The sequence below is a fragment of the Mixophyes fleayi genome, chromosome 12 (assembly GCF_038048845.1).
Source record: "Mixophyes fleayi isolate aMixFle1 chromosome 12, aMixFle1.hap1, whole genome shotgun sequence".
Lineage (NCBI taxonomy): Eukaryota > Metazoa > Chordata > Amphibia > Anura > Limnodynastidae > Mixophyes > Mixophyes fleayi.
Window position 1 is genome coordinate 73,356,961 of NC_134413.1, and position 25,019 is coordinate 73,381,979.

General features: G+C 41.2%; 1 protein-coding gene across 6 annotated transcripts in view; it reads left to right on the forward strand.

Annotated features, from left to right (window-relative positions):
* Positions 1–25,019, forward strand: part of LOC142108855 (death-associated protein kinase 2-like) — an 89,832-nt gene that overhangs the window by 43,621 nt on the left and 21,192 nt on the right. For 4 of the 6 annotated variants that reach the window (XM_075192785.1, XM_075192783.1, XM_075192787.1 and 1 more), the window contains exons 2-5: positions 18,316–18,401; positions 18,852–18,961; positions 20,177–20,238; positions 23,734–23,870. In XM_075192785.1, coding sequence (XP_075048886.1) covers positions 20,206–20,238; positions 23,734–23,870 — 170 coding nt within the window. In that variant the 5' untranslated portion in view covers positions 18,316–18,401; positions 18,852–18,961; positions 20,177–20,205. Of the gene's footprint in view, positions 1–10,049; positions 10,130–18,315; positions 18,402–18,851; positions 18,962–20,176; positions 20,239–23,733; positions 23,871–25,019 lie in introns of all 6 variants that reach the window. The other 2 variants (XM_075192784.1, XM_075192788.1) reach the window with 2 other exon arrangements.

A 25,019-nucleotide genomic window follows, 5' to 3' on the forward strand; every position in this document is an offset into this window, starting at 1 on the left:
AGACTTAAACTGTACTTATAATAAAATAAAGACACTGGCAGATGAGGCCAATTGCCAGTCAGCTACAACTATTAGCAGTATCCAAACCGTGTATGGCCAACCGGCACTAACAACTGGTCCCAGGATATAGTCGTTTATGATTGGTCGGTGCTAAATCTGGCATTGGCGTGACTACACCTCCTCTGGAATCACAATGTAAAGCCCCTCACAAAGCAGGTCAAGGGATCTCCTTCACAACAGGACCAAGAGCCAGGTTACTTCGAAGAGGGCAGTGACCTGCGGCCAATCGGCAGGAGCACCGTATGAATTAGTCACCGTCTCACAAATGCCTTCTTGGCGAACTGTGCGCGCTCTGTGCAGAGGGAGAAAAATGCTAGATGTATAAATGATCAACCCATGGCAACGACGTATGACGAAAGGGAAGGAGGAATTTCCTGTAAACAAAGAGACCCAGAAACCCTTGTGAGGAGCCTTTATGCCAGAGCTGAGAAGACTCCAATTGGATCCTACTGGTAAGAGCCACAGAGGGTTGCAGAGAAAAGCGAGAGGGGTCTGAGGCCAGAAGGTCCTCGAGGAGGAGGGCTGAGTAGCTGGAGAGCAGAGTTAGAAGTGTTGGTAACAGGAGGAGAGATGGCCCTGCTCAAAGGAGCTTGCAATCTAAGGGGATGGGTAGATAGAGAGACACAAGGGTGAGAGTAGAGGGGAACGGAGGCTGAATCAAGGAAGGTGGGAAGAAGGAGGGAGAGGTAAACGATAAGGTAGGTAGTTAAGTGGTTAACTGGAAGGCTTTCAGAAAAAGGTGGGTTTTTAAATCCCGTTTGAAACTGGACAGATTGGGGGATGTTCTGATGGAACGAGGGAGCTTGTTCCAGTGGAGGGGGGCAGCGCAGGAGAAGTCTTGGATACGCGCATGAGTGGTATCATGATCTACCCTAAGGAAGGGGAGAAAGACCAAATGAGGACCAGCTGTCATTCACCGGTTGGGTCAAGACCACACTTGTTTACACATCATCATCATTTATTTATAGAGCGCCAGCAAATTCCGTAGCGCTTTACAATTGGCAGCAAACATTAATAAGACAATACTGGGTAATACATACAGACAGAGAGGTAAGAGAACCCTGCTCGCAAGCATACAATCTATAGGGACACAGATAATTACACAGATAATAGCCTGGGCATCCCAAAATCTGATCTCTACCAACCTCCATGTACAGCTAATAAATATAATTACATGCCAATATACAGTATAATACAGCTTAATAATGGTCCGATTCTCAGTGTATGAGACCATCCTACCTTGTATTAAGACTTGTGATCCTACATTATCCCATATACAATGACCTGCACATTCCTCAGCAATTTACATTAGGCAGGTTAAACACATTGTTGTACAATAACATAAGGCAAATTGCACGTAGACCCTGCTCTCAGGAGCTTGCAATCTATTGATAATAAAGTATCAATATAAAAAAATGATGGTCTTAAAGGCTATAAAGCCAATCCTCTTATATCGATTTACCCTTTTATGGTGCAGCTAAATTGTGTGACTAAAATATTCCATTTCCATCCAACTTTTGTTTGTTTTTTGATTTCTGTTGAACAAACCTTTTTAAATCCTCCTGGCAAAGTGTTTCCGGCAGAGGGATGGTCAACACATTCCTTCCTTTTCAACACAAGAAGCGGTAGTAGCCCATTCTTCTTGACATATCCGCCTTTTTGGGTGGAAATGTGTGTTATCACAAACACATTTGCCATGTGAGACGTGGGCAGAAACGTGTTTTCATATCCATTTAACTTGGACATTTTATGGAATGGTGTTTGCTTAAGGGGCGGGTGATCCTAGTTTCATACATTGACCCCAGTAGTGAATTGTTACAGACAATATTCTGTCACGGCAATAGGGATTCTGGGATCCGTCTCTGGACCCCAGGGACTAGCTGTGGCAGGAGTGTAGTGGAAACTGGGGAGCTGGATGAATGTCTTGATAATATTCCCACCCAAAAACAGAAGCTTCCTGCCTGACATTTCGATTTCTGTCGATAACATGACCATAAATCCCACCCCGCAAGCTCGTTGCCTAGGTGTAATCCTTGATTCACAACTGTCATTTATTCCCCACATCAACTCTATATCTAAATCATGTTACATACACCTAAAGAACATTTCCAGAATACGCACATATCTGACACAAGACACCGCAAAAACATTAATTCATGCACTCATCATCTCCCGCATCGACTATTGCAATTCCCTCCTTACTGGTCTTCCCAAAGTCAGACTTGAACCCCTACAATCTATTTTGCACACAGCAGCTAGACTGATTTTCCTTACAAACCATTATTCCTCTGCTGAGCCACTCTGTCGGTCTCTACATTGGCTGCCTGTATTTCAACAAATCCAATATAAAGTTCTTCTACTAACATACAAGGCCATCAACAAAATTGCACCGACATACATTTCCTCACTTGTCTTGAAATATCTCCCTACTCGACACCTCCGTTCTGCACAAGATCTACGTCTCTCCTCCACTCTCATCACATCCTCCCATTCTCGGTTACAGGATTTTTTCCGGGCTGCACCTACTTTGTGGAATTCCCTCCCACGCACAGTAAGACTTTCCTCTAGTCTTCAAACCTTCAAGCGTTCACTGAAAACTCACCTCTTCAGACAAGGTTATGATATTCCTCAACCATCATCTTAATTTCCCTAGATTACCCTATTACCATCCTCTACACTGCTAATGCAAGACAACAACCTTCTGACCAACATTGCAACACACATAGCCCACTCAGTACTTTTACCTTTGCAGTCTGGCTGGTCCATTGTGCAATATGCTGTAGCACATGCCCTTGTGTTTCTAACTCCCATTGTCCTATAGATTGTAAGCTTTCGAGCAGGGTTCTCTTACCTCTCTGTCTGTATGTATTACCCAGTATTGTCTTATTAATGTTTGTTCCCAATTGTAAAGTGCTACGGAATTTGCTGGCGCTATATAAATAAATGTTGATGATGATGATTATGATGATGTCTTGCTCATAGAGCTTGCTTGAGTCCTGTATACAGGATGTAGGAGACAGAATCGTACAGAGGACAACCGCTGGAATCAGTATACAAGCAGGTGCAAAGAAGGTGAATCCACATAAGGAATAACTAACCAAGGTATTTATTTCAGCAGGGAATGAAGCTGAATTCACATTAATGGTTTGTAGTTCATGTAACAGCAACAGATGAAGTTGAACTCACTGAGAGAAGTCCATAGCATAGCAGCAGGTTGAGGCTGAATACACTCTGAGGTAATGGTGGAGATCTGTATATAGCAGGAGGATTGGAGCAGTAATCAGGGTGAAGCTGAATACACAGAGAGGGTAGAGCTCTGTATAGAGCAGGTAGTGTGGAGCAGCAAAACAACAGCAACTGTAGATCTGGAACTAGGGAAGTGTTGCACTGGCAACTTGCTGAGTGTAGGAGGGGACTCTTATAGTCTTATAGTCCAGCCAAGGTAGCCCTGTTTCTACTTGTGTCTTGGTCAATTTATTTTGTATAGTCCAATTAGATTTCTACGTTCCCACTGATTTGTGGGGGGCAGGGGGTGTGCATTTGCTGTTTGATCTGCAATGCTTTACATATTAATCTTGTTACGTGTCCAGTACAGTCCCAGGATAGAACTTGTGGTAATTCATATCTACATACAAATTCAGTGAGTAGTTTTGTTGTTGTTGTTACCTGTGCTGTAGCTTTGGCATACGGCCAGGCGTCTACCCATCCTGAGAACAAATCATACTAGAACATATTCTAAATTCCTCACCTTAGGCAACTGAATAAATTAGAGCTGCATTACTTCAAAGGGACACTGGGTGCGTGGGAGATGCCCTGCAGCCACACAGAGTGCTGCTTTGTCTGGGTTGTTCTGCAAACGTGTATAGTATGTTTTGCAAAGAGTTTGCGACAGAAGTAGACAGGCGTAATCGAACAATCCGGGTCAGAACCAGCCAGATAGCAGGGTACACAGGGTAGATCCGTAGAATAGCCAGAGAAAGCCAAAAGTCAGTAACTGGAACTAGCAGCAAGGTACCAAATTGTAATCCAAAGGGGGAGTCAAAGGAGATAGCCGGGTCAAAAACAGGAGCAGATACTGGATACAGAAACAAGGTGCTGGAGCAGGTATGCGAACCAATGGATGGACAGCCTATGCCACCCTGTCTGTTGCTGCTGGGAATCGGCTGGACTTTGCCACCGTTCCCTTTCGTTATTCCAAATGCGCCCTCTAACCAAAGCAGGAGGGGCTTCCTAATGTGCCACCACTGGACTCCTTTACCGGCATCCAGAACCGCGTTCTCTCTGGGTAACTGTCGCTGATAGGGTACCCCCTTGCTGGTGTACCTGGGCTGGTACCCCTGACCTCTTCCTATAGATCAGGGTTGCTGTGGATGGATCCCCCCTGGCCTATCACACTGGCCAGAGCTGCTGGGTAGCGGGCAGAGCGGTGGTACCGGAAAGCTGGGTCCAAACCTCAGAACAGCTGGAAACGGATTAGATTTGGGTCTAATCTGTAGGTCACGGGAATTTCAGCATGGAAGAAGTTGTCAAGCAGGTCTTTGAAGCAAGTGATGTTTATTTCCTTTCACACTGGTTTAAGGTACCAGTGATCAAGAGGTCAGAAGAACCAAGAATGATACATTTCAGTACAAACCAGTGATGTTTTATACGGTTTTGGACACATCCTCACAGGGGGTTCAGCAAAAACAGACTCTCTCTCCAAATATGCCTAATTGGAGATTTCCTCTAGCAAAGTTAGAAAACCCCAAACAAGACATTTCCTATACCAAAATACACACTATCAAAAATAAGTACATTTGCAATTATATCTAATAAGCGCCCTGCACTATTTCCTTTAAATAAATTAATACCATAAGTTATTTATAAGTGATCCAGCCAAAGGTGTTTTGCTAAATAATCTTCCCACTAGATGAGAGGAAATTATGTAGCTTGCACAAGGCCCCAAAGTCATGGACAACCCCAAAAGCATATCTGAAATTTGTATAGATGTTCACAGTTTGGCCTTTGGCCAGTATACGGGCTCTGGTGAGGACAATGAGTTCTGCTTTCTGGGCGGAAGAGCAATTGAGGAGGCTATAAGCCTCAATACATGTGTGTAATGTGCATACGGCATATCCTACCTAAGTTTCCCTTGTCGTTATTTGGGTATCGGTGAAGTTTGACCTTCCGGTCGCAGTTTGGTTTGTTGGTGACAAACAGTAATGGCTTCTGTATACTGAAAATAACAGGGTTCCCAGCTAAAGTTTTAAAATTGCACAGGTACCAGCGTTGTCCATAGTCATATCAATTGTGTTTTTAAATGAGGCGCTGACATTAAACAGCAACACAAAATTCCATTAACAGAACTGTGTGTGTGTATATATATATATATATATATATATATATATATATATATATATATATATATATATATATATATATATATATATATATATATATATATATGTTCACTTTGGTTAAATGAATCACTGTGCCAGGATGTTAGCAGACAGAAGTTTTGCAGCTTTGCCCCCCTCTCTTCTCCGTATTAGTTGGGCATATTACAAGAGTTGGCAAGCTTGCTCAGTTAGACAATAGTGGAGGCATAGGTGATCACCACTACCTCATAGTGGGTGAGTAAGGAACGTGGCCGATAGACGCTACTGTATTCAGTAGCAAAACTGCTCTTCACTTTAAAGAGTAGAGATTTAAGAGGAACAAAGATACAGGAGTGTATACAGGGCACCATCCTGTATCTTTGTTCCTCTTAGATCTTTATTCTTTAAAGTGAAGAGCAGTTTTGATGTAAATTCCCTGAATACAGTAGTGTCTTTTGATCACATCCCTCCCCCTCCCCACCTCAGTGGGTCCAATACAACACAGTGGGTCTGTATCATTAAGGAGAGCAAAGCCAAAAAAGGGAGTAAATTTGCAACTTGGCAAAACCATGTTGCATTGGAAGGGGGGGGGGGGATAAATTTAAAATGTGGGAACAGATTTATAGTATGGGTAGGACATGTCTTGGATTAACTTCAAATTTCAGTGTAAAAATAAAACCATCAAGTATTTGTGTGCTACATGAAAAAACAGCCAGTATTTTCCTTACATGCAAGATAATAAACTAATTTGCACCCCTTGCATTGTAACATGGTTTGTCCAGGAGCAAATTTACTCCTTTGTATTGCTTTGCTTGTCTTAATGACTCAGGACCAGTGTGTATTAAAGTGAAAGCATACAAATGTTAACTGAACACTCCTCAAGTCACTATGCACGTTATCTCAATCTGGTAGCGTCAGACAGTGAATGTTACTATAATTTCCACTCTCTCTCTCTTATACTTTTAATTTTCTTTATCTGGCCAATCCGGTCACCTGGGTATGAAACCGCAGATATTCTCTGTCTACTCATTCATGACACTGATATAGCAGCGTTGGACCTTTATGGAGACTTTCACTCTTTAGAGTATTTATTTTTCAGTGATCCCGTCACACAGGTCCGAGTTTCAGGAGTACGTACAAAGTATAGATCAGAAGTTTCGTCACTTCAGGAGTTCCGTCATGAGGCACAGCTGGTCCTTTCTTGGAGACAGAATGACAATCAGCTACTTGAGTAACCAGCTTACCTCTTCTGGTCTTTTGTCCTCTTCTCACTGAATACTGTGGTTTGGTTGCAGGTGGATATTGGGATCCCGGAACACGAGCCCCCAAATTTTAAAGGCTGCACTGAGCCTTTATGTCTTTGAAGCAAGTTAAAGTTTGTTCACGCAGTGTGGACACCTCTCTTACACAGAGAAGTTGTGTTTTATTAGACAGGCATGTATTTTTTTATACGTTTAGCATTGCCATGAGTATACAGTACATCTCAGACACTCCCCTGCTAGAAGTAAGAAAACTTGTACAGAATACGTGCACAACCTCTAGCACATTTTAACTCCGTGTACACAGGTTGACTTCTCAATAGCATAATTTACTTTATCACCTCCTTGTAAAGCCATCTTAAAACACAGGCCAGGTGGTATATAGAGGAAATACTGTCATTTTTCTATTTGTTTTTTTAATGCTGTTCCTACATTACCTGATTATCATCATCAGCTATTTATGTAGCGCCACTAATTCCGCAGCGCTGTACAGAGAACTTACTCACATCAGTCCCTGCCCCATTGGAGCTTACAGTCTAAATTCCCTAACACACACACACACACACACACACACACACACACAGACAGAGAGAGAGGGACTAGGGTCAATTTGATAGCAGACAATTAACCTACCTGTATGTTTTTGGAGTGTGGGTGGAAACCAGAGCACCCGGAGGAAACCCATGCAGACACAGGAAGAACATACAAACTCCCCACAGATAAGGTCATGGTCGGGAATCAAACTCATGATCCCAGTGCTGTGAGGCAGAAGTGCTAACCACTGAGCCACAATGCTGCCCCGGATCATTTTGTCCAACTGCAGTAGACCGCCGTGCTTCTTTTCTATCCCCAGGGCTTGTCTCTCTGCTGAAGACAGCCCCCCCCTTTGTCACAGCTTAATATCCTAGAAAAGTTTGAAACAAAAGCACTATGCCGTGGAAGGTTGTCAGTGTGTCTGATTAGACAGGACGCTATAAACGTCTAAACAGCTATACTGGCAATAAAGCGAAGTGAAGTTGCTGCGGCATTTTGCAAGTGAAGCTTTGTGAATGGACAGGCAATTTTTGCAGAGGTGCGGAGTTCCCGCGATGCAATCTGCAAGTTCAGCTTTTCTTCACCATTCTGTACTATGCTTGTAAATTCACATATTGTGGAATTATAATTGCTGTACAGACAATATATAATCAATTTGCATCAGTCCCTGTTCCATTGGAGCTTACAGTTTAAATATACTCACACTCACACTCTCACACTCACTCCAGTATCCTCGTTCTTTCCCATTCCGAAAACTACAGGTGTAAAACAATTTCCTATTTTGCACTACTAGATTATGTAGTGAATCTCTCCTTCACTGCTTGCCGCTGAATATTCCACATATATTAGGAAGGAAATGCCCATAGGATATGGAGGAAATAGATTAAAGTGAAAAGTAAGCGTTTCTTAAACCATTAGAGAGTATAGTACTTTTTAGATTGATCTTGTAGGAAATAGCAGTGTTGGGAGGTAATAGAGGAGTCTAAATGCACAGTTTGGCTCAGTGTTATAATGTTATTTTTTTTTATTAGACTGTAGACATGAATTAGTTCTGGGTGTGATTTGTGCTATGTCATTTTAATCCACCTGCATCCTATACAATAATCTGTTCCATTTCTGTCCTCTGTTGTTCATTTGAATGAATGAGCCACAGAGACTTGTTTGATGGGATTAAATGTTTGAGTTTGTTTTTGTTTTTTGCCAGAATCCCTGACGCCCGTTGCACGGTAGTCCCCAAAATGAGTTATGTTCCGACAAAGGAATGAAGGGCAGTTTATTTAATGTGCTATGATTTTAAAGTGGACAAAGTCCGTTTTTTTAAATGTATTTATTTTGTTTGTGTTCCTATACTACAGTGTTTTGCCCCATTAATTATCATCTGTAATAATCAACGCAAGGATGATTTTTCGTGAGAGTTTATAAAAATATCATCCCGGGACAGCTTATCCGATAATAGGCTGTCTCGGCAACCACTGCGCTTACTTTTAAATCTCCGGTCGATATGGCAGAGTGGCTTTGCGCATACGTGTGCCATGGTCACGCATGCGCAGAGACATTTTATGAGAACAGGTAATCTGCGGTGAGGGATCCAAAAGTGCCTCTACTGCAGTGCTCCCCCTTCTGCGGACAAGTTCCGTAAAACTAAACTTCTCTGACTTTATGAAATCGCCCAGAACCCAGTCCCAGGTGGCTATTGTCGGGACTGCAGTTTAATGTGATAATTTGCCCCTAAAGCTATAAAGTGCACCAGGCTTAGTGATCATTTTACATGCCAACCACAAACTCCAGTAGAACAATGCCATTTGTGACTGTTATGGGAAACTAAATGGTTTGAAAATAACTGTTTTGAACTAGGCATCTCAAAGTTGTTTTTTTCCAGTACAAGAGCACTATAAATTGAGGAATTTCTGAAAACTGGTGCACAAGAAAGAGGTAGTATTGCCCCGTAAAAGCCAGATTCTGTCAATCATTTTCTAGTGCATTTTGGTAAATTTGTAGCTAACATCTGGTTAGGGGGATTTGTTTAGCACCGTTCCACCATATATGAGACAGAGTGCACTCTAAGGGCTAGATTTACTAAACTGCGGGTTTGGAAAAGTGGAGATGTTGCCGATTGCTAGAATCTGATTGGTTGCTATCATTTATTTAGTACATTCTACAAAATTACAGCTAGAATCTGATTGGTTGCTATTGGCAACATCTCCACTGTTTCAATCCCGCAGTTTAGTAAATATACCCATTAGTGTCTTCAACAAAGAGAGGATGAGTGTATGGGAATATAATAAGAAGTCTTTTAGGAACTAGGTACCAGTGATGGTGTACTTTGCAGGCGTTCTCACATATTCTAACACATACAGAACTTTTTCGACAAGTTGTTTCTAATTTGTGCCCATTCCTCAAGTTCAAGATTAATGGGGAACCTTATGTGCTTGATATGTCCTTAGATTAATCAAGAGCACACTTGCCTACTCTTCTGAAATTGATGACTCCATCGCAGCATATGATGATGGGGGTTGTACCTCACGGAGGTCTAACTAGACAGAAGCGCGAGTTTGGCAGCAAATTGTTTTGGAGATGATTATAAAATATTGGCATCTATGATCGCTTAGCAAGCAACACTAACTCTAAATTTTGCTTGTTATATTAAGATTCCATCTGCTGCTTCTTTTGTCTGTCACCTCCCGTGAGTTTTAATCTGTCTTCCACATCCTCGCATACATAAACTCCAGTGCAAAGCCTTCTGGGGGATTAACTCGTTCAGAACTCTCCATTCTTTCAAAGTTTTCGGTCATTGTTTCTCAGAACCAAAAAAACTGTTAAGATATTTAATGTTTTACAGAGAGTGGAGTACACATTGAGATTTGTCCCTGTAGTCGTCTTCCAGATGTTGGGGGTCAGAAGGTGGACTGTGGAAGCATGGTATGATGATTTAACCTCTTTGTTGCTGGAATAGTTAAAGCACTGAGTACAGATTTATTCCTGTACAAGCTTGTGTAGCCTTATAATATTGGAAAATCAGACTTTTATTCTTTGTGACTACGGACATTAAAAGGAGATGGTGGTAAAGTAACACACGGAGAAAGACATAGCTGGTATGGGGATCCCGACCAGAAGAGCTTGCAATCGACTGACAAGAACCCATAGGATTGCCTATGCAGGGTTTGGTTGTCTGTCCCCGCACGGGTTATGGTGTTTTCTGGGGGAGCTGCCTGAGAATTGGTGATCCAAGACTGAAATAGGCAGTTATGTGTGCAGGAGATACTTTATGGCAATTTATCTCTGTCTTTAATCCGAAGAAATTGTAGTGTGCCAACACCAATTCATTAGAATGAAGACTGTCCATCAATTTTGACTAGTGAATTAAGATCCCCCTATGTCCTAGTGAATTGATCGGCTGAATGCTTTGACCGTGTGCAGGTGGCGGATACTCTGGTTCGGTAATCTAATACGGGCGAAGAGCAGAGGGGAGTTATACACTCCTCCAGGGCCATCTTAACAACATCATGGGCCCCTGGGCAAAGCAGTGCACCGGGGCCCCTAGATATAGATATATAGATGTATACAGATATAGATATATAGAGATAGATAGATGTACTTGCTTAGTGACCCTTGTAGGCTTTTTTTGCAGGTTTTTTTCTTTTGCAGGATTATTTATTCTCATTAAAAGCCGTGCCTATGGGGCCCCCTTGCCCGTGGGGCCCCCGGGCAGCTGCCCATTGTGCCCAATGGAAAAGATGGCCCTGCACTCCTCTGTGTATGTTCTTAGACTGTACAGAGGTATAACACATGATTATGGATAAACAAATAGAGCCACTGTTTCAGTATTTGTGTTTCTTTTATCCATCTTTTTTTTTTGTGGTGCAATTATGTTTTTTCTTGTGCAAAATTGTCTCAAACATCATAAAACTATCAAGCTAGAGTCCGTTCCAACGCAGATTTTTTCGTCTGTTAATTGAAGTGGATGTAGATTATGTAAAATTTAGGCAGGGGCACTGTATAGTTGAATATTGCTTTGGGCTGTTTCTGAAAGTGGGCAGCATGGTGGACGAAGGGGTTAGCGCTTCTGCCTCACAGCAATGAGGTCATGAGTTCAATTCCCGACCATGGCCTTATCTGTGTGGAGTTTGTATGTTCTCCCCATGTTTGCATGGGTTTCCTCCGGATGCTCTGGTTTCCTCCTACATTCCAAACACATACTAGTAGGTTAATTGGGCGCTATCAAAAAAATTGACCCTAGTCTCTCTCTGTGTCTGTCTGTGTGTGTGTGTGTGTGTGTGTGTGTGTGTGTGTGTGTGTGTGTATGCTAGGGAATTTAGACTGTAAGCTCCAATGGGGCAGGGACTGATGTGAGTGAAGTCTCTGTACAGCGCTGTGGAATCAGTGCCGCTATATAAATAAATGGTGATGATGAAGGTGACCAGTTAAACTGTCTAGGACTAGAATCCAAGAGGAGGGGGACAAGCTGCACAAGTACTGGAATCTCTGGTCTGTGTGTCTTGTGGAACGTTGACACCAAACTATCTCATTTTAAAGAACCTATCACAGTGTTGGACACAATGGACAGTCAGATATAGCCACGTATCTTAGCGAGATAAGACAGAAGATCCAGGGTGTATGGTGGATTAGTCAACCCTGTAAAACAAAAAAAAGTCTCTCCCATTTTTTGGGTAAAACTTCTTCAAATCATTGTAATTATAAGGCTTTAAATCCAGCAACTGATCCTTTGATTGTTAGAATTATCATGAAATTGAAAGTAAAATGTGTATTAAGTATTTGTATACTGATTAAGTCATGGATACCGATGCTAAACGTGCGCTTTTGTGTAATCGTTCAATTTCATGGAGAGAGATAATTTTTTTATTCTGCCACTTATAAAAAGACAGAGATACCTTTTTAACAGTAAATGAAAAATGGTTAGATGTACGAGCTTAATCAGCACACTCCTTCCCTAAAATAATTCTCTGCTGTTCTGACTATACAAAGTGTTTTAAAGCAAGCACGTCAGTATAACCTGTGGCTTATCAAAGAGAAGAATAGCAACCCAGTCTTCTTAATAGAAAATGTTTCCAGTGGGGTGGCATTAAGAAGCTGCTGGGTGGGGGCAGTTGTAATAATTTGCAATAATATTGAAAAATGTTGGAGGTTATTGCCCACATGCATAGGCAGCAAACCGAGGGGGGGGGTGTTCTAGTGCCTGGAAACCCCCCTCCAAGCCTGGGGCACTGTATAATTGAGGTGGCTGGACCCTGCTCCCGCTTCACACGGCTCTGCTTGAAAAAGGAGAGCTGTGTGCACCTAACAGTAGTGCACGCAGCATTGCCCATGTATATTGGGATAGGAAGAGTTGAAGAGCAGCCAAGCACTGTCTAAAATTATAGCCACGCCCCCATGCATGCTGGTCACGCCCACTGGTGGCGTAGTGTGGAAACCCCCTTCTGCAAATCCTGCGTTTGCCCCTGACGCCTGCCAGGACTGGTCAGACTGGTGGTCAGTGGTGTAACGCACACTGCTGGCTGTAGTGCTCACGTAGTGCCTGGTATACTAGGAGAAACAATGGTTAGTTCTGTTATAGTAGGACTCTGTTGGGCCCCAAGAGCCGGGTGGCAAGTAAAAACAGCCCGGTGGAGCACCCTTTAAATAGGTACTGGGGAGAACAATGCAGCCAAAGGTGCTTGTATCAAATGCATTATTAAAAGCACACCCTCCTCACACATTATTAGATACAAAAACGTTTATACATCCATAAGCACTGTAGAGCAACTCAAAACACAGCAGCACAAATGAAAAAATAAACATTAAAGCAAAGCGATAACAAAAAAACATAGTAATGCAAAGCCTGTATGTATGCCAATATCTGGTAATATATAACCTTCGGATTTAGAATGTCTGTACTATACGTTATCATGAACAACATAGTAAGCCATACCCAGAGATGCTCCAAGCGGTTGCCAGAATTTCTAAAAAAAATTAAGAAATCCGGTTGGGAAAAAAAATTGACCTAAAATCGAGCAGGTTGATCAGGTTTGTTCATGTTAAGAGGCGCTTCCTACACGTTCCAGCTCGATAGATCTGTGCTGGTATTTTTTGGAACTTGGAATGTCAAACCTCAAATGCGGGAAGCAAATTTCAAATAGGTCGTTTGAATTGAAGTCCCTTGAAGATTGTACCGAAAATTTGTTTGTGGCCATCGAACTGGTGAAATTCGATTGAATTTCGAATCCCTCGTCCTAAGATAAGGTTGAGTTAGAGTATTTAAAACTAATACCTTCAATGGTTGCTGTGCTTTATAGCAGATCAGAACAGTGAGGTTTAACACGAGCGTAATAAAAAAACATTTTGAGAACATTGTAATTCATCATCAGGTATTTATATAACGCCACTAATTCCGCAGCGCTGTACAGAGAACTCACTCACATCAATCCCTGCCCCATTGGAGCTTACAGTGTAAATTCCCTAATATACAATGTATATATACATACATAGCATATTAATCTTGTGATGAGAAGATGGCATTTCTCTCTGTTGAGGACCTGAGCTTGCCCGTGACAACGTGTTTAATTTGTGGACCGTATCGGCTGTGTTTCAGCTGACAGTCAGCAAGATGCCTGGAGTAATTGATTTTTATGAGACAGGCCTGGTAAGTCAGATAAACAGAGCTATGTTTGTCAGGGACAACACAATTATTCTCTGTTAGCGATGCTTAGTGCTTTTCTTCCACGTGTCTTACATTTGGGACATTTCTCCATTTGTCTGGAGTAAACGGAGAGCATGCTGTGTCCCAAGAGCTTGCAGTCTATATTGCCTCATAATTGCCATTTGTTCCTCAATATTTGGCTATCAAATTCCTTTAAATTAAACCTGTCACTGTGGAGATAGCCATTTTTTTGGGCTGAACCAATGTTTAGGCCATTTTTTTGGGCTGAACCAATGTTTAGGCCATTTTTTTGGGCTGAACCAATGTTTAGGCCATTTTTTTGGGCTGAACCAATGTTTAGGCCATTTTTTTGGGCTGAACCAATGTTTAGGCCATTTTTTTGGGCTGAACCAATGTTTAGGCCATTTTTTTGGGCTGAACCAATGTTTAGGCCATTTTTTTGGGCTGAACCAATGTTTAGGCCATTTTTTTGGGCTGAACCAATGTTTAGGCCATTTTTTTGGGCTGAACCAATGTTTAGGCCATTTTTTTGGGCTGAACCAATGTTTAGGCCATTTTTTTGGGCTGAACCAATGTTTAGGCCATTTTTTTGGGCTGAACCAATGTTTAGGCCATTTTTTTGGGCTGAACCAATGTTTAGGCCATTTTTTTGGGCTGAACCAATGTTTAGGCCATTTTTTTGGGCTGAACCAATGTTTAGGCCATTTTTTTGGGCTGAACCAATGTTTAGGCCATTTTTTTGGGCTGAACCAATGTTTAGGCCATTTTTTTGGGCTGAACCAATGTTTAGGCCATTTTTTTGGGCTGAACCAATGTTTAGGCCATTTTTTTGGGCTGAACCAATGTTTAGGCCATTTTTTTGGGCTGAACCAATGTTTAGGCCATTTTTTTGGGCTGAACCAATGTTTAGCCATTCAACTGATTGGGAACTAGAGACACAACTGAGCCGTAGAGATCACATTGAGTGAATGGATCGGCTCCATGCTCGTGACTGACTCCGCCCACAAAATGGCTGCTCCACTGTTTGTATGCAGTAGGGGCACTTAAGCACCCGACCTTCAGAATTCGGCCTAATAGTGGTCTATGAGCTACTGGTTGTTACTATTTTATTACATGATCTACACGTTAAAAACACTGGTGTTGCACATCATCTTGCTGCCTTTAATGATCCTGAACAGACATTGGCTTTTTTTGTTTTAACAAATACTAAAACGTAACTTTTGCTTACCAGTTTTAGAGCGGTCAGAATCTGTTAGATACTTATTTAATCCACTTGTTTGTATTCTCTGAAATAGCTGCTGTTTATTCAGTGTGCAGAGAATTTCACACAGAGTAGAAAGGTAATTATTTGCTTCTCTCTACCCATAATCCCTTGCTCCTGGTTATGACCTGGCTCCCACCGTGTGGATGCAATCTTCAAGGTTTTTACTTCCATCATTTCATTATAGACGAGCGCAGTAACGTATTTCCTCGCCATTTTATATAACCAGATAAACACAAAAATACCTTTTCATATAATCTTGTAATAATATATTATAATATAGGTAAAGCTGTGAGCGTGGGGGAGCATTTTTGTACTATGCACACTAGACTTCCTGACTGTAAGCCTATTGAAGGATTCTGCATGCGGCCCCTCAGCGTAATATACGTTCTAAGAGGACCATAGTTGATATTCTACTATGTGGGTGGCTCTATGGTGCTATAGGGTGTTTTTACTTGTATTAACGGATGTTGAAAGCTTTATTAATATCTCCACTTCTGATTGGTTCTCCAGTTCCTTTAGAAATTTGATTTGATCTCTTTTATCTCTTAAATTGTGGGAAATTTAATTCAGTGATGTCTCTAGAATAGTCCAAGCAGACGCATTGCTGTGATCTTGGGGCTAAAATCTTTGCTTATTTTTCTTAGCACCCCTAGAGGTACGAGGAAATATGAAGGCTGGCCAAGCCGATGTCCGGTTGCACCTCTCGACCAATTGAATTTCCCACCCCCAACGTTTGTCAGATACCTCTCTCCCCAATTGCCCGCTCTACGGTCTAAATTGCTGCCAGGACGAGTTTGAAATGAAAGCACTTTGACACAATGTTATCTTGTATCTGGAGCTCCGAGTAGATTTCGCCTATTGCCGTTCAATCAGAGCTCTTAACACGAGGTGACGGAATACTTGAATCATTTCACACTTCTCCGGCAGGAATATTGATGGCTATTTTTATGCAGCCCGTTAACCTGCGTGTGATTTTCGTGCATTTTCTGTTGTGTGTTTCTTACTCGAACTGTTTAGAGTAATGAAAACATAAATTTTATATAGCATTCATTTTTATATCGATTTGTAAATTTACAGGTCCTTATTTACATTACTAGATTGTCATTATTTTTTGAATAGTTGATGTTTTGATGGTGTTGGAAATAATCCTCTCCAAAAGGGACCTCTGTAATAATGTCACGCAAGTCTTTTTTTTTTTTTTTTCTTTTCTTTTTAGAGCCTGACACAGGCTTCTGCAGGCACAGAGCACCCACGAGAACTGTTCCAGCCTGCGTTGGACTCATCAGTGCAGGACTGGTGGCGGTAGTGTAGTAGTGTTAAACCTAGTTCATTGCAGCAATCAGACGTCTGGTTTGTAGACGTTTTCTCCTAAATCCAGACAGTTGGGAGGTGTGCCCAGGGCCTGATTTATCCAATAGGCTCTTGCCTAGGGCGCTGGGCTTGTCCTCTATTTCTCCTAATTCTTCTTTGTTCCTGTGTCTGTCAGTATAATTAATGATAAAGGAATAGAGGGAGTTACTCTTCCACAGCTAGCGTATCTTTGCCAAATTACGTTCAGTAATAGAGACTCATAGTGACGTGTTCATTTATTTTTATTTAATTGAAATATTGCAACATTCTAACTGCCAAGCCTGTGAAATAAATAATTTGCTGCACATGGATTAACAATTAAAATGTGTGTGATAATTACATCTGTTTGTGTTTAATGTAAGAATGCATGTGCATTAGGGGAACGAAAGAGGTACATGTCCCAACGTCTACATATTAGGCATACCCAGGGCCTGATTAACAGTTCAAACCGGCCTAGGCTAACACATTTGTAGCGCCCCCACGACTCGTCCAACAAACTCGTCCTTTATTTAAAATCTGTCTTTTCTTCAGTCCTCCCCACCAACCAATGTTTATGTTCCCGTGTTTTTTGAAAGTCCGCTCCACTTGTCTTTTTAAAAGGGTCACAGCAATCTGTCACTTATTTCGAACTTCATTAAAACCAGATATGTATAGCAGAACGGAGGTTTGAATAACCTTTAGTGCTACTGAGGATGAAGATGTGAAGGTGGAGAGGGGGCTGTCACACCTGCGTCAGTCGCCGTCCTTGTCTCTTGTACTCGCTTATCCTCAAAAATCCACCCAAAGATGACTCCTTGTCATTAGCCTTTCCCATGGGAATACGTCAAGATTAAGACCTTACTCTACTTTTTATTTTGTGTTTTTTATTTTTATTTTGGAGAACAGAATCACAGATATTTCTCTGACAGAGAAACTCCCCCAGTACCCCTTTTTTTTTCAATAGCGCAGAAGATGTGGTTGGTGTCAGCGTTGGGATACTGCAGTGTCAAACATCCAAAGAGTGAGGCCGCTTGTGGGACTTTGATTTGCAGTAGAGCTTGGTTTATTTTTGTAAACTGGCAATATTCACCCCTTCTATATGAGGTGGGGCTGTAAAAAAAACTTTTAAAATGCTAACATTTAATAATTTTAATGTAATTAAAAAAATATTGTGCATTATATTTGAAGGGGCAGAATGGAGGGGGTCAGGGTGAAAATTAAAATTCTTACAGATCACTGTACAAACTGATGCCCTGGAAACTGGCAGTTGTAGTTGTCATGATATATCATATACAAGTTGCATCATTCGCTACTGGTTGTACTTGTTACTATTTTTATTACATGATCTGTGTTGTGATGTCTGCGTATTAGGAGGAGGAGAATAGAGATCCGTTTTATGATATCTGTGTACTAAAACTAGGAGACAGGTAAATGTTTTGTACCTCTATGCAAATGTTGGGTCATTATTACGGTATCCGTTTCTGAGAGAACCATCTTTTGGCACTTTTCCCAGCATGCACTAGACCTCTGCCATGTGTCTCTAAACCCTTATAATATATTTTGACACAGAGCCTCTTTGAGGTGATAGATTTGGGAGGATTCCAGCTCCCTTTTCTGTACAAAGAGGGAGTCAAGTGACCGTGGCTGAGAGACAAGACGCTCTCGTCACTGAACCGGTCTGTGTAAGTCTCCTTAGTGCCATCAGATAATGGGTCGGGTGGAGGCAGGAGAGTTCAGTACTTATTATGGCTTTGTGACTTACACTTCAGTTGAATATTACCATTATTTCTAATGTTGTTGCTTTTAATAGACATAATCCACACACAGCTCATATGTATATTATGTTCTTTCATGCAGAAAATCTCCGTGTGTGTGAAACACGACATTCCGTTGGCTTTTCCTGAATAGTCGACATCTATTCTGCTGAACATTCCCGGAGTGAGGTAATTGTTTTCCCACAACTGCCATTTTATCCTGTTTACTGCAGATTTACCCAGAATCCCACTCGTGAACCAAACTTTGCTCACTGCTCTCCTTCATGAAGAACATATCGCTAAAACACTTTGTAAACACCGCTTCTTGTAAGGTAATGTGCTCACGTCTTGGCAGGCTACTCCCAAAGGTGAGATCTATTTTAGTCTCCATGTGAAATAATAAACACGTGTTTACCTTACTTTGGTATGTACTGATATCGGCATTAATTACACCGGTATAATCTCCTCCCCCTGCTCTTGGTCATAAACTTGAAGCCTATTATTATATTATAATTATAAAATGTCAATCCATAACAATAATGTGTTTATTTATAGTCAGAGTCAAAACCTTTTCTCAGCACACCCAAATCGCTTTTGTCTGTGTCTTTCAACATCTCCGTTATACTGTCAATCTTCCAGACCTCCGATCGATTGGCCACTAAAAGTCGGCATCAGCCGTCCGGTTTCGGACACACCGAGAAAGCGGAGGGTTCAAAGGATCATGTTTTGAAAACTACAGAGCTGAAAGCGTAAGTCACTGCCCAGCCCTTGTGTTGAACTTGTACTATCTTTGTTGTAACTTGAAATGACTTGTCTGCTTTCAAGGTGGAGATGTCAGTTCTCTCAGAAATATGCAAACAACGGTCATTTAGAATCTTTCGGATTGTCGCTCAAGAGCACAGAGGGAGTGTAGTTTAGTTAACGAAGTGACTCCATATTAGAAAACGTAGGAAATGATCCTGTTTAGATACAATAGTGACTGTAACTAGTCTATTTTCTTAGTGTGGCATAAAATACTTTTTATTTAAGGAATAATAGGACATTTTTTTTTTTACTTCTAAATTCTTTTTCAGTAAAATACAGTGTAAGAATAGGTAGTCGTCACGTAAGGCTTTTTTCAGACCGTGTTCAGATCCCTCCACTTTTATAGAATATGTGCCACGAGTTTTTGACCTACTTCTTCTAGCCGTTTCTTGACAAATTTTTATAGTTATAATGGTGGCAGAAATGTTTTACTGCATAATACAATAACGCCTGTTTATTTTGGACATTTAAGTTCCTGTTTATACAGACTAGGTTTGTTTGTATTTTATCTTTTCTTCTACTTGACTTGTTTTTGGTTTGTTTTTGTAAAGTGTTATTATTGTTACACATGCTTTTTCTGCTAATTGTAATGCTGTTATATGACATTACATCTCATTACACAAAGGGGTCGGAAAATTAGAAATACCTGTATAACCTGACCTATAGGCCGAGGTTACTCTCTCGGCACTACAGAACATTCCTGTCATTGTCTTAGCCCTCTTGGTTGTGTTACATTTACTGCGTGGTGAGTGTTGCATTATGGGAGATTTAACTAGAGATGATTGATATCCCTATCGGGTTAGACAAGATCTGTCAATGCTGAACCTGTTGAGCGCCAGACTGTTGACGCCAACATGTAGCCGGTTAGAAATGTCGACGGGTCCAGTGCGGCTACGGCGTTAAAATGGCGCCACTTTGATTTCTGGCATCAACAGTCTGGCGGTCGCCAGTTTCAGTGTCGACAGTTTGACTATATCAGTTATTTATATAGCGCCAACATATTCCGTAGCACTTTACAATTGGGAACACGCACGATAATAGAACCATACTGGGTTGTACAGACAGACCGTTCATCAACATGTGAAACACCTTTCCTGTATATAGTTTATATGAACATATGTGAGTACTACACCGTAACTATCAATCTTTTGTATTTTCAGCGGTTGGCAGGACACCAGTTCTTGCCACTATGGGGGAAAGGGGTGACTCGGGAGGGCCGAAGGTGAGACTGTTCTTTAAGGGAGCACAATCCTGCGCGCTAACGGTGGCTGGGCCCTGCTGTCCATCGGTGGCTGGAACTGCTGATCGTGATTCTGCTTCGTTAACCCAATGGGAGCATGACTTTCCCAGTGGACGTTACATATGTCCCTAGTACGCTCTAATCACAGCCTTTGGGTGCTTGCTAGGAATAATTGCCACGAAATCCGCTGCCTGCAATACCATGGCATAAACAGTTGATGTGTTTGGGACTTGTGTCAAAAAATTAGTGCCCCCCTCCCATTCCCTATAGGTACAAATGATGATTGTTCTAGCTGAGTAGAAATCTCGGAGATTAATTGTCCTTCTCTGATGTTCTACGTTCCAGGGATTTAACCCATAAGTTCTCTTTCCACAGAGCCACTTAATCAATCCACCCACCACTGTCCTGTTAACCTCATACAGGTATTGTGTCATTTAATGAGGGGGCAATACTGCATCTCCCCTTAGTGTTAGTAAATAAGCTCTTAGAATGAAATATTCAAAGTAAACATGACCACATTTTGTTTCTGCAAATATTTTACCTCATAGTCTTACAGCAACGTGTGTGTTTTGTTGTTAAAGCGGGTTTTAATACCATCAGACAACTTTGATTTGTTTAGCAAATGTCGTGACGCAACTTTTACTAAATACCTTACTTTATCTTTCTTCTGTTTAATACTCCCACGGTCTTATCATTTATTTTGAGCAAGGCATTTTCTTTTTCCTGGGATACAACACAAAGCTTCTAATACAGCTCTGCCTGACGAGATAAGCCCATGGTTGAAAAGCCAAACCATGAAAGCCGTGTGTTTTACAGGGGCTCATTGTGTCATTTTAATGAATAGATTCCTTATTCCTGTACTGAACCAGTCTTAAAAATTGATCAGTAGTCTGAATTACCGAGGAGAAAGTGGCATTTGTAGCGGTAATGTTAATATCAATGAGCAGAGGATTCTGGGACGTAGAGCTAAGAGGTGTAATTGAGCAACTTATGCATGGCTTCCTTCATGCCCCTAATCAACCAACGCTGGACTGCGACGGTCACGCTGCATTATAAATCATCGCATTCCTTCTGCTTTGCTCAGCCACATAACTGGCTTGTGTGTACACAGATCAATACACGCTTCTCTCCGCTGTTTCCATCACTGGCAGTGCAGCACTGACTCCCAGCGTGTAATATTAACCGGAAAATTGATTTCTTTTCAGTGTTTCTGTACAAAAATAAGAGTGTTTCTCAGCCCTGTAACCTTGGGACGGCTGGCAGGTCTCCTTTATTCCGTATAGCCTTGCAAATTAATCTGGGCCACTGATTAAATGGACACTAACCTTGTTTTTCTCTTTGTTTGTGTTGGGTAGAAAAATATGTGAAGGTTCCATCTGTTTTTGTGTTCTCCCCATATGCTGAGGCGTAGGTATCGCAAGATGTGCCCAAATCTGCTCCAGCAGAGGGTATATGTCGGGCTACTTATACCCATCCAAGTCATAAGCACATTGTTTTTATAACCTTTGTTTGTTTATAATAAAGGTATAATCTTTATTTGCGATTTAAAAGAGCAAAAACTTAATTCTAAAATACACCCACAAAATCAAATGACATAGGCACGATCGATGCATTAAACACTGAATTCACAATCGGTCAATCAGATGTGGCTGGCAATTGCTGGTCGACTGTCGTCATCCTCAGCGTGTATTTGCACCAGCCCGCGAGTGATACGGCTACTGACAAGCGTATCTGCGTCTCCGCGTGGGTCTGCCTCAGGCGCCTCTCCCATTGCACGGAGGTAGCAAGAGTCAGATGCGACTAAATTTAAATATTTATGCCGGCGTACGGATTTTATTTCTGTGGGCATGCTCAATCTTAAAGGGGATGATTTCTCCCGTGGTGTTAGGTGCCGATCACGGCCAGAGAAGGTGATTGATAGCTGCGACTCTTAACCAGTAATGTCGCTACCTGGGCTATAGATTGCTTCCTGCTGGCGATTCACATTTAGCAAAGAACCCCCGCCTGGTACCATCTGACGGCGTAAAGTTCTCGCCTACAGCAGTTGTCGTCATTTTGATGTTATACTCCATGTGCTTCCCATATAAATGTGCGCGATCACACAAAAAATAGTTGCATGAGGTCCCTAAATCGCGTCTGCACTGCGGGACCACGTTTTTGTACTTTCTCAAATGACCCCCTAATGATATATCAAATCGGACATTGAAAAAAATTAACTTTATTATGTTATGACCAAATATTTGCACCAACTCTCAACAAGATCATTGCTAATAGATAATATATTGATTTTTTTTTTATGAGAATAAAACTTTTTTTGCTAGTAATTTTATTATTATTAATATTACTATTACTAATAATAATATAAATAATAATTCTTTGTCCTCAATAAACAAAAAAACATCTGCCAAATGATTGGATAAAAAGTTCAATGCAATATGATTTATCGCACCTCATTTTCCGACTTTAATAACCCTGTCATTAAAGCTGCCTAAGGGTGCCGTAAATGGGCCCACACGCCGCATTGTCCATTTGCCCATTGAAAAAAAAATCTGCCCCACGTTTCTGTAAAGGCTGAGATAAGGCCGAATGCATTAATTCATTTTTATACACTACATTTCATACTATATGGTCATTTAGCATGAAACTGTTTCTAACAGTTACAACAACTGGCATTTCGCTAAATAAACGGAGTTCAGTGATCTCATAAATAGAACAACAGGGGCTATCAAATCAGATTGTAGCAGCCAATCATATATGAGCTACCTCCTGTGTAGTATATTCTGCACTGATATAAGCTAATGTCTGATTGGTTACTATGGTTTACAATACATTGGTACTGTGTGCACTGCTATTAAATTCAAATCTTTTTTTTTTATTAGAGGTGTGTAAGTGCCTCACATTCGTAGGCTTACCTCTGGTATTATGTAAAAATTAATAAGCAAATAAAGTTGTGGCGCATGTCTCACAGATGTTTGGTGACTACAGAGCCTTGAGTCATAGAGATATATTCACGAAAATAGCAAGAATTTCTCTCGTTACAGAAGATCTATTCTTTGGTGGAATCTTCTTTCTTTCACTTCTCTGTCTAATGCATGAATAATTACCACCAGTTCAATTCCACAAGGTTAGGGATGTAGGTTAAGCGGAAGACCTTTCGCCGGATCAATTCTATGTCAAATGTTCCCTAATTCTTCACAAGTACCGTCAAGTAATGTGTAAAAATTAATTACATATGATAACACAGGGAGATCATCATGGTATCAGTCATGTGATTATTCAGGGAAGTGTACAGTGTGATGAATTGTTAAGCATAACGCGTTTCGCTCATCTGGTTTTGGCTTCAGCTGTCTCACTTTGCCAGTGAGTTGATCAGGACAGTTTTCAGCTGACACATGTCCCAAGTCTTGTTCCAAAAGTATGAACGGCAATGACAAATGTTTCGTCTTCCATAACTGACCGTGACTTCTTTTCTCTCAGCCTTCTGAAGGGGACCTCAGGTTTTCAGGAGATGAGGAAGTTGTAACCTTGGAAGACGAAGTTTTTAACCCAAATATGACCTCGTTTAAGCATGAGAACGTTGAAGACGTCTACGAGCTTCTGGAAAAGTTGGGCAGGTAAGGGTTGATACCAGAAGGTGGTTGTTGTTGTTGTTGTTATTATTGTTGTTACTATACTATTCTATCTATATAGTGGTAACACTTTCTGCAGATGCTTTTAAAATTGGAGAAAAGTTTACTCAAGAGCTATATGAGGGGTGTAGACAGAAAATTGGTTCAGTGAAAGTTCAGTCCGGCAGCTCATTAGCACAGTCCAAGTCAACAAACCAAGGTCAATTACCAGGAAATATGTACACTGGGAATAGAAAGGAGCAGGTCAAGGAGTCAGGTTCAAGGAATAGGGAGTAGAACTCACAAGGAAGCAAGATAAGTACAATCGCCAAGAACAGATGAATTCTACGTATTCAGTAAACATTAATGGGAGTCGTTGGAGTGAGCTGCAGCATAACCCAAATGGCGCACACGTCTGAACAGAAATACATTGTATCCAGAAATCCCCAAGTCCCAAACCACCGGTATAATAAATCCTGTACCTGTTCTTCATCTGGAATACAGGCTCCAAGTGGTGCACAGATGGAGCACATTGCTTCTCAGTGCCGTGCGTGCCGGAGACGTTTGACCACAGGAATGTGCTCCATCCGTATCTTAGTCTGTCTAACTATATGAAAGAACTTAAGTTTTGTCTGTTACTGCTTTATTTGCTTTAAAGTACCAGTAATATTAAATTTAAACTATTTTTATTCCAATACAATCTCACAAAAATTTTCCATACAAACTAACCCCAAGGTCATTGATGGCGACAGACGGCCATCCGAGCTATTACCTGCGGTCCGCAGCTTCTTCCTGTGGCCCTTTTTGTAGGTTATAGATATGGTTATTCTGAGAAGAGGTGGCGCACTCTAGTTAATCAATTCATCTAAATGGATAGTCTGTCCTTTCTAATTGACTTTCAAGTTGACATCAAGCAGCCAATCAGATCTTCAACTTTTTGAAGCCGGTACACAACAATTATTAGCAAAAATGAAAAGTTCCATTCACCCATGTTCACGTAACGCTTCCTATCAACTGGACATTATAGAGAATATATATATTCTATTCGCCATAATGGCAGTTCTCTTAAATTTAACATTTTCAACACTTGCAGGCTTTTTTTAATAAATTGGCGTGGGGTATTGCAACATGAAGAAACCAATCAGATGCTTGTTT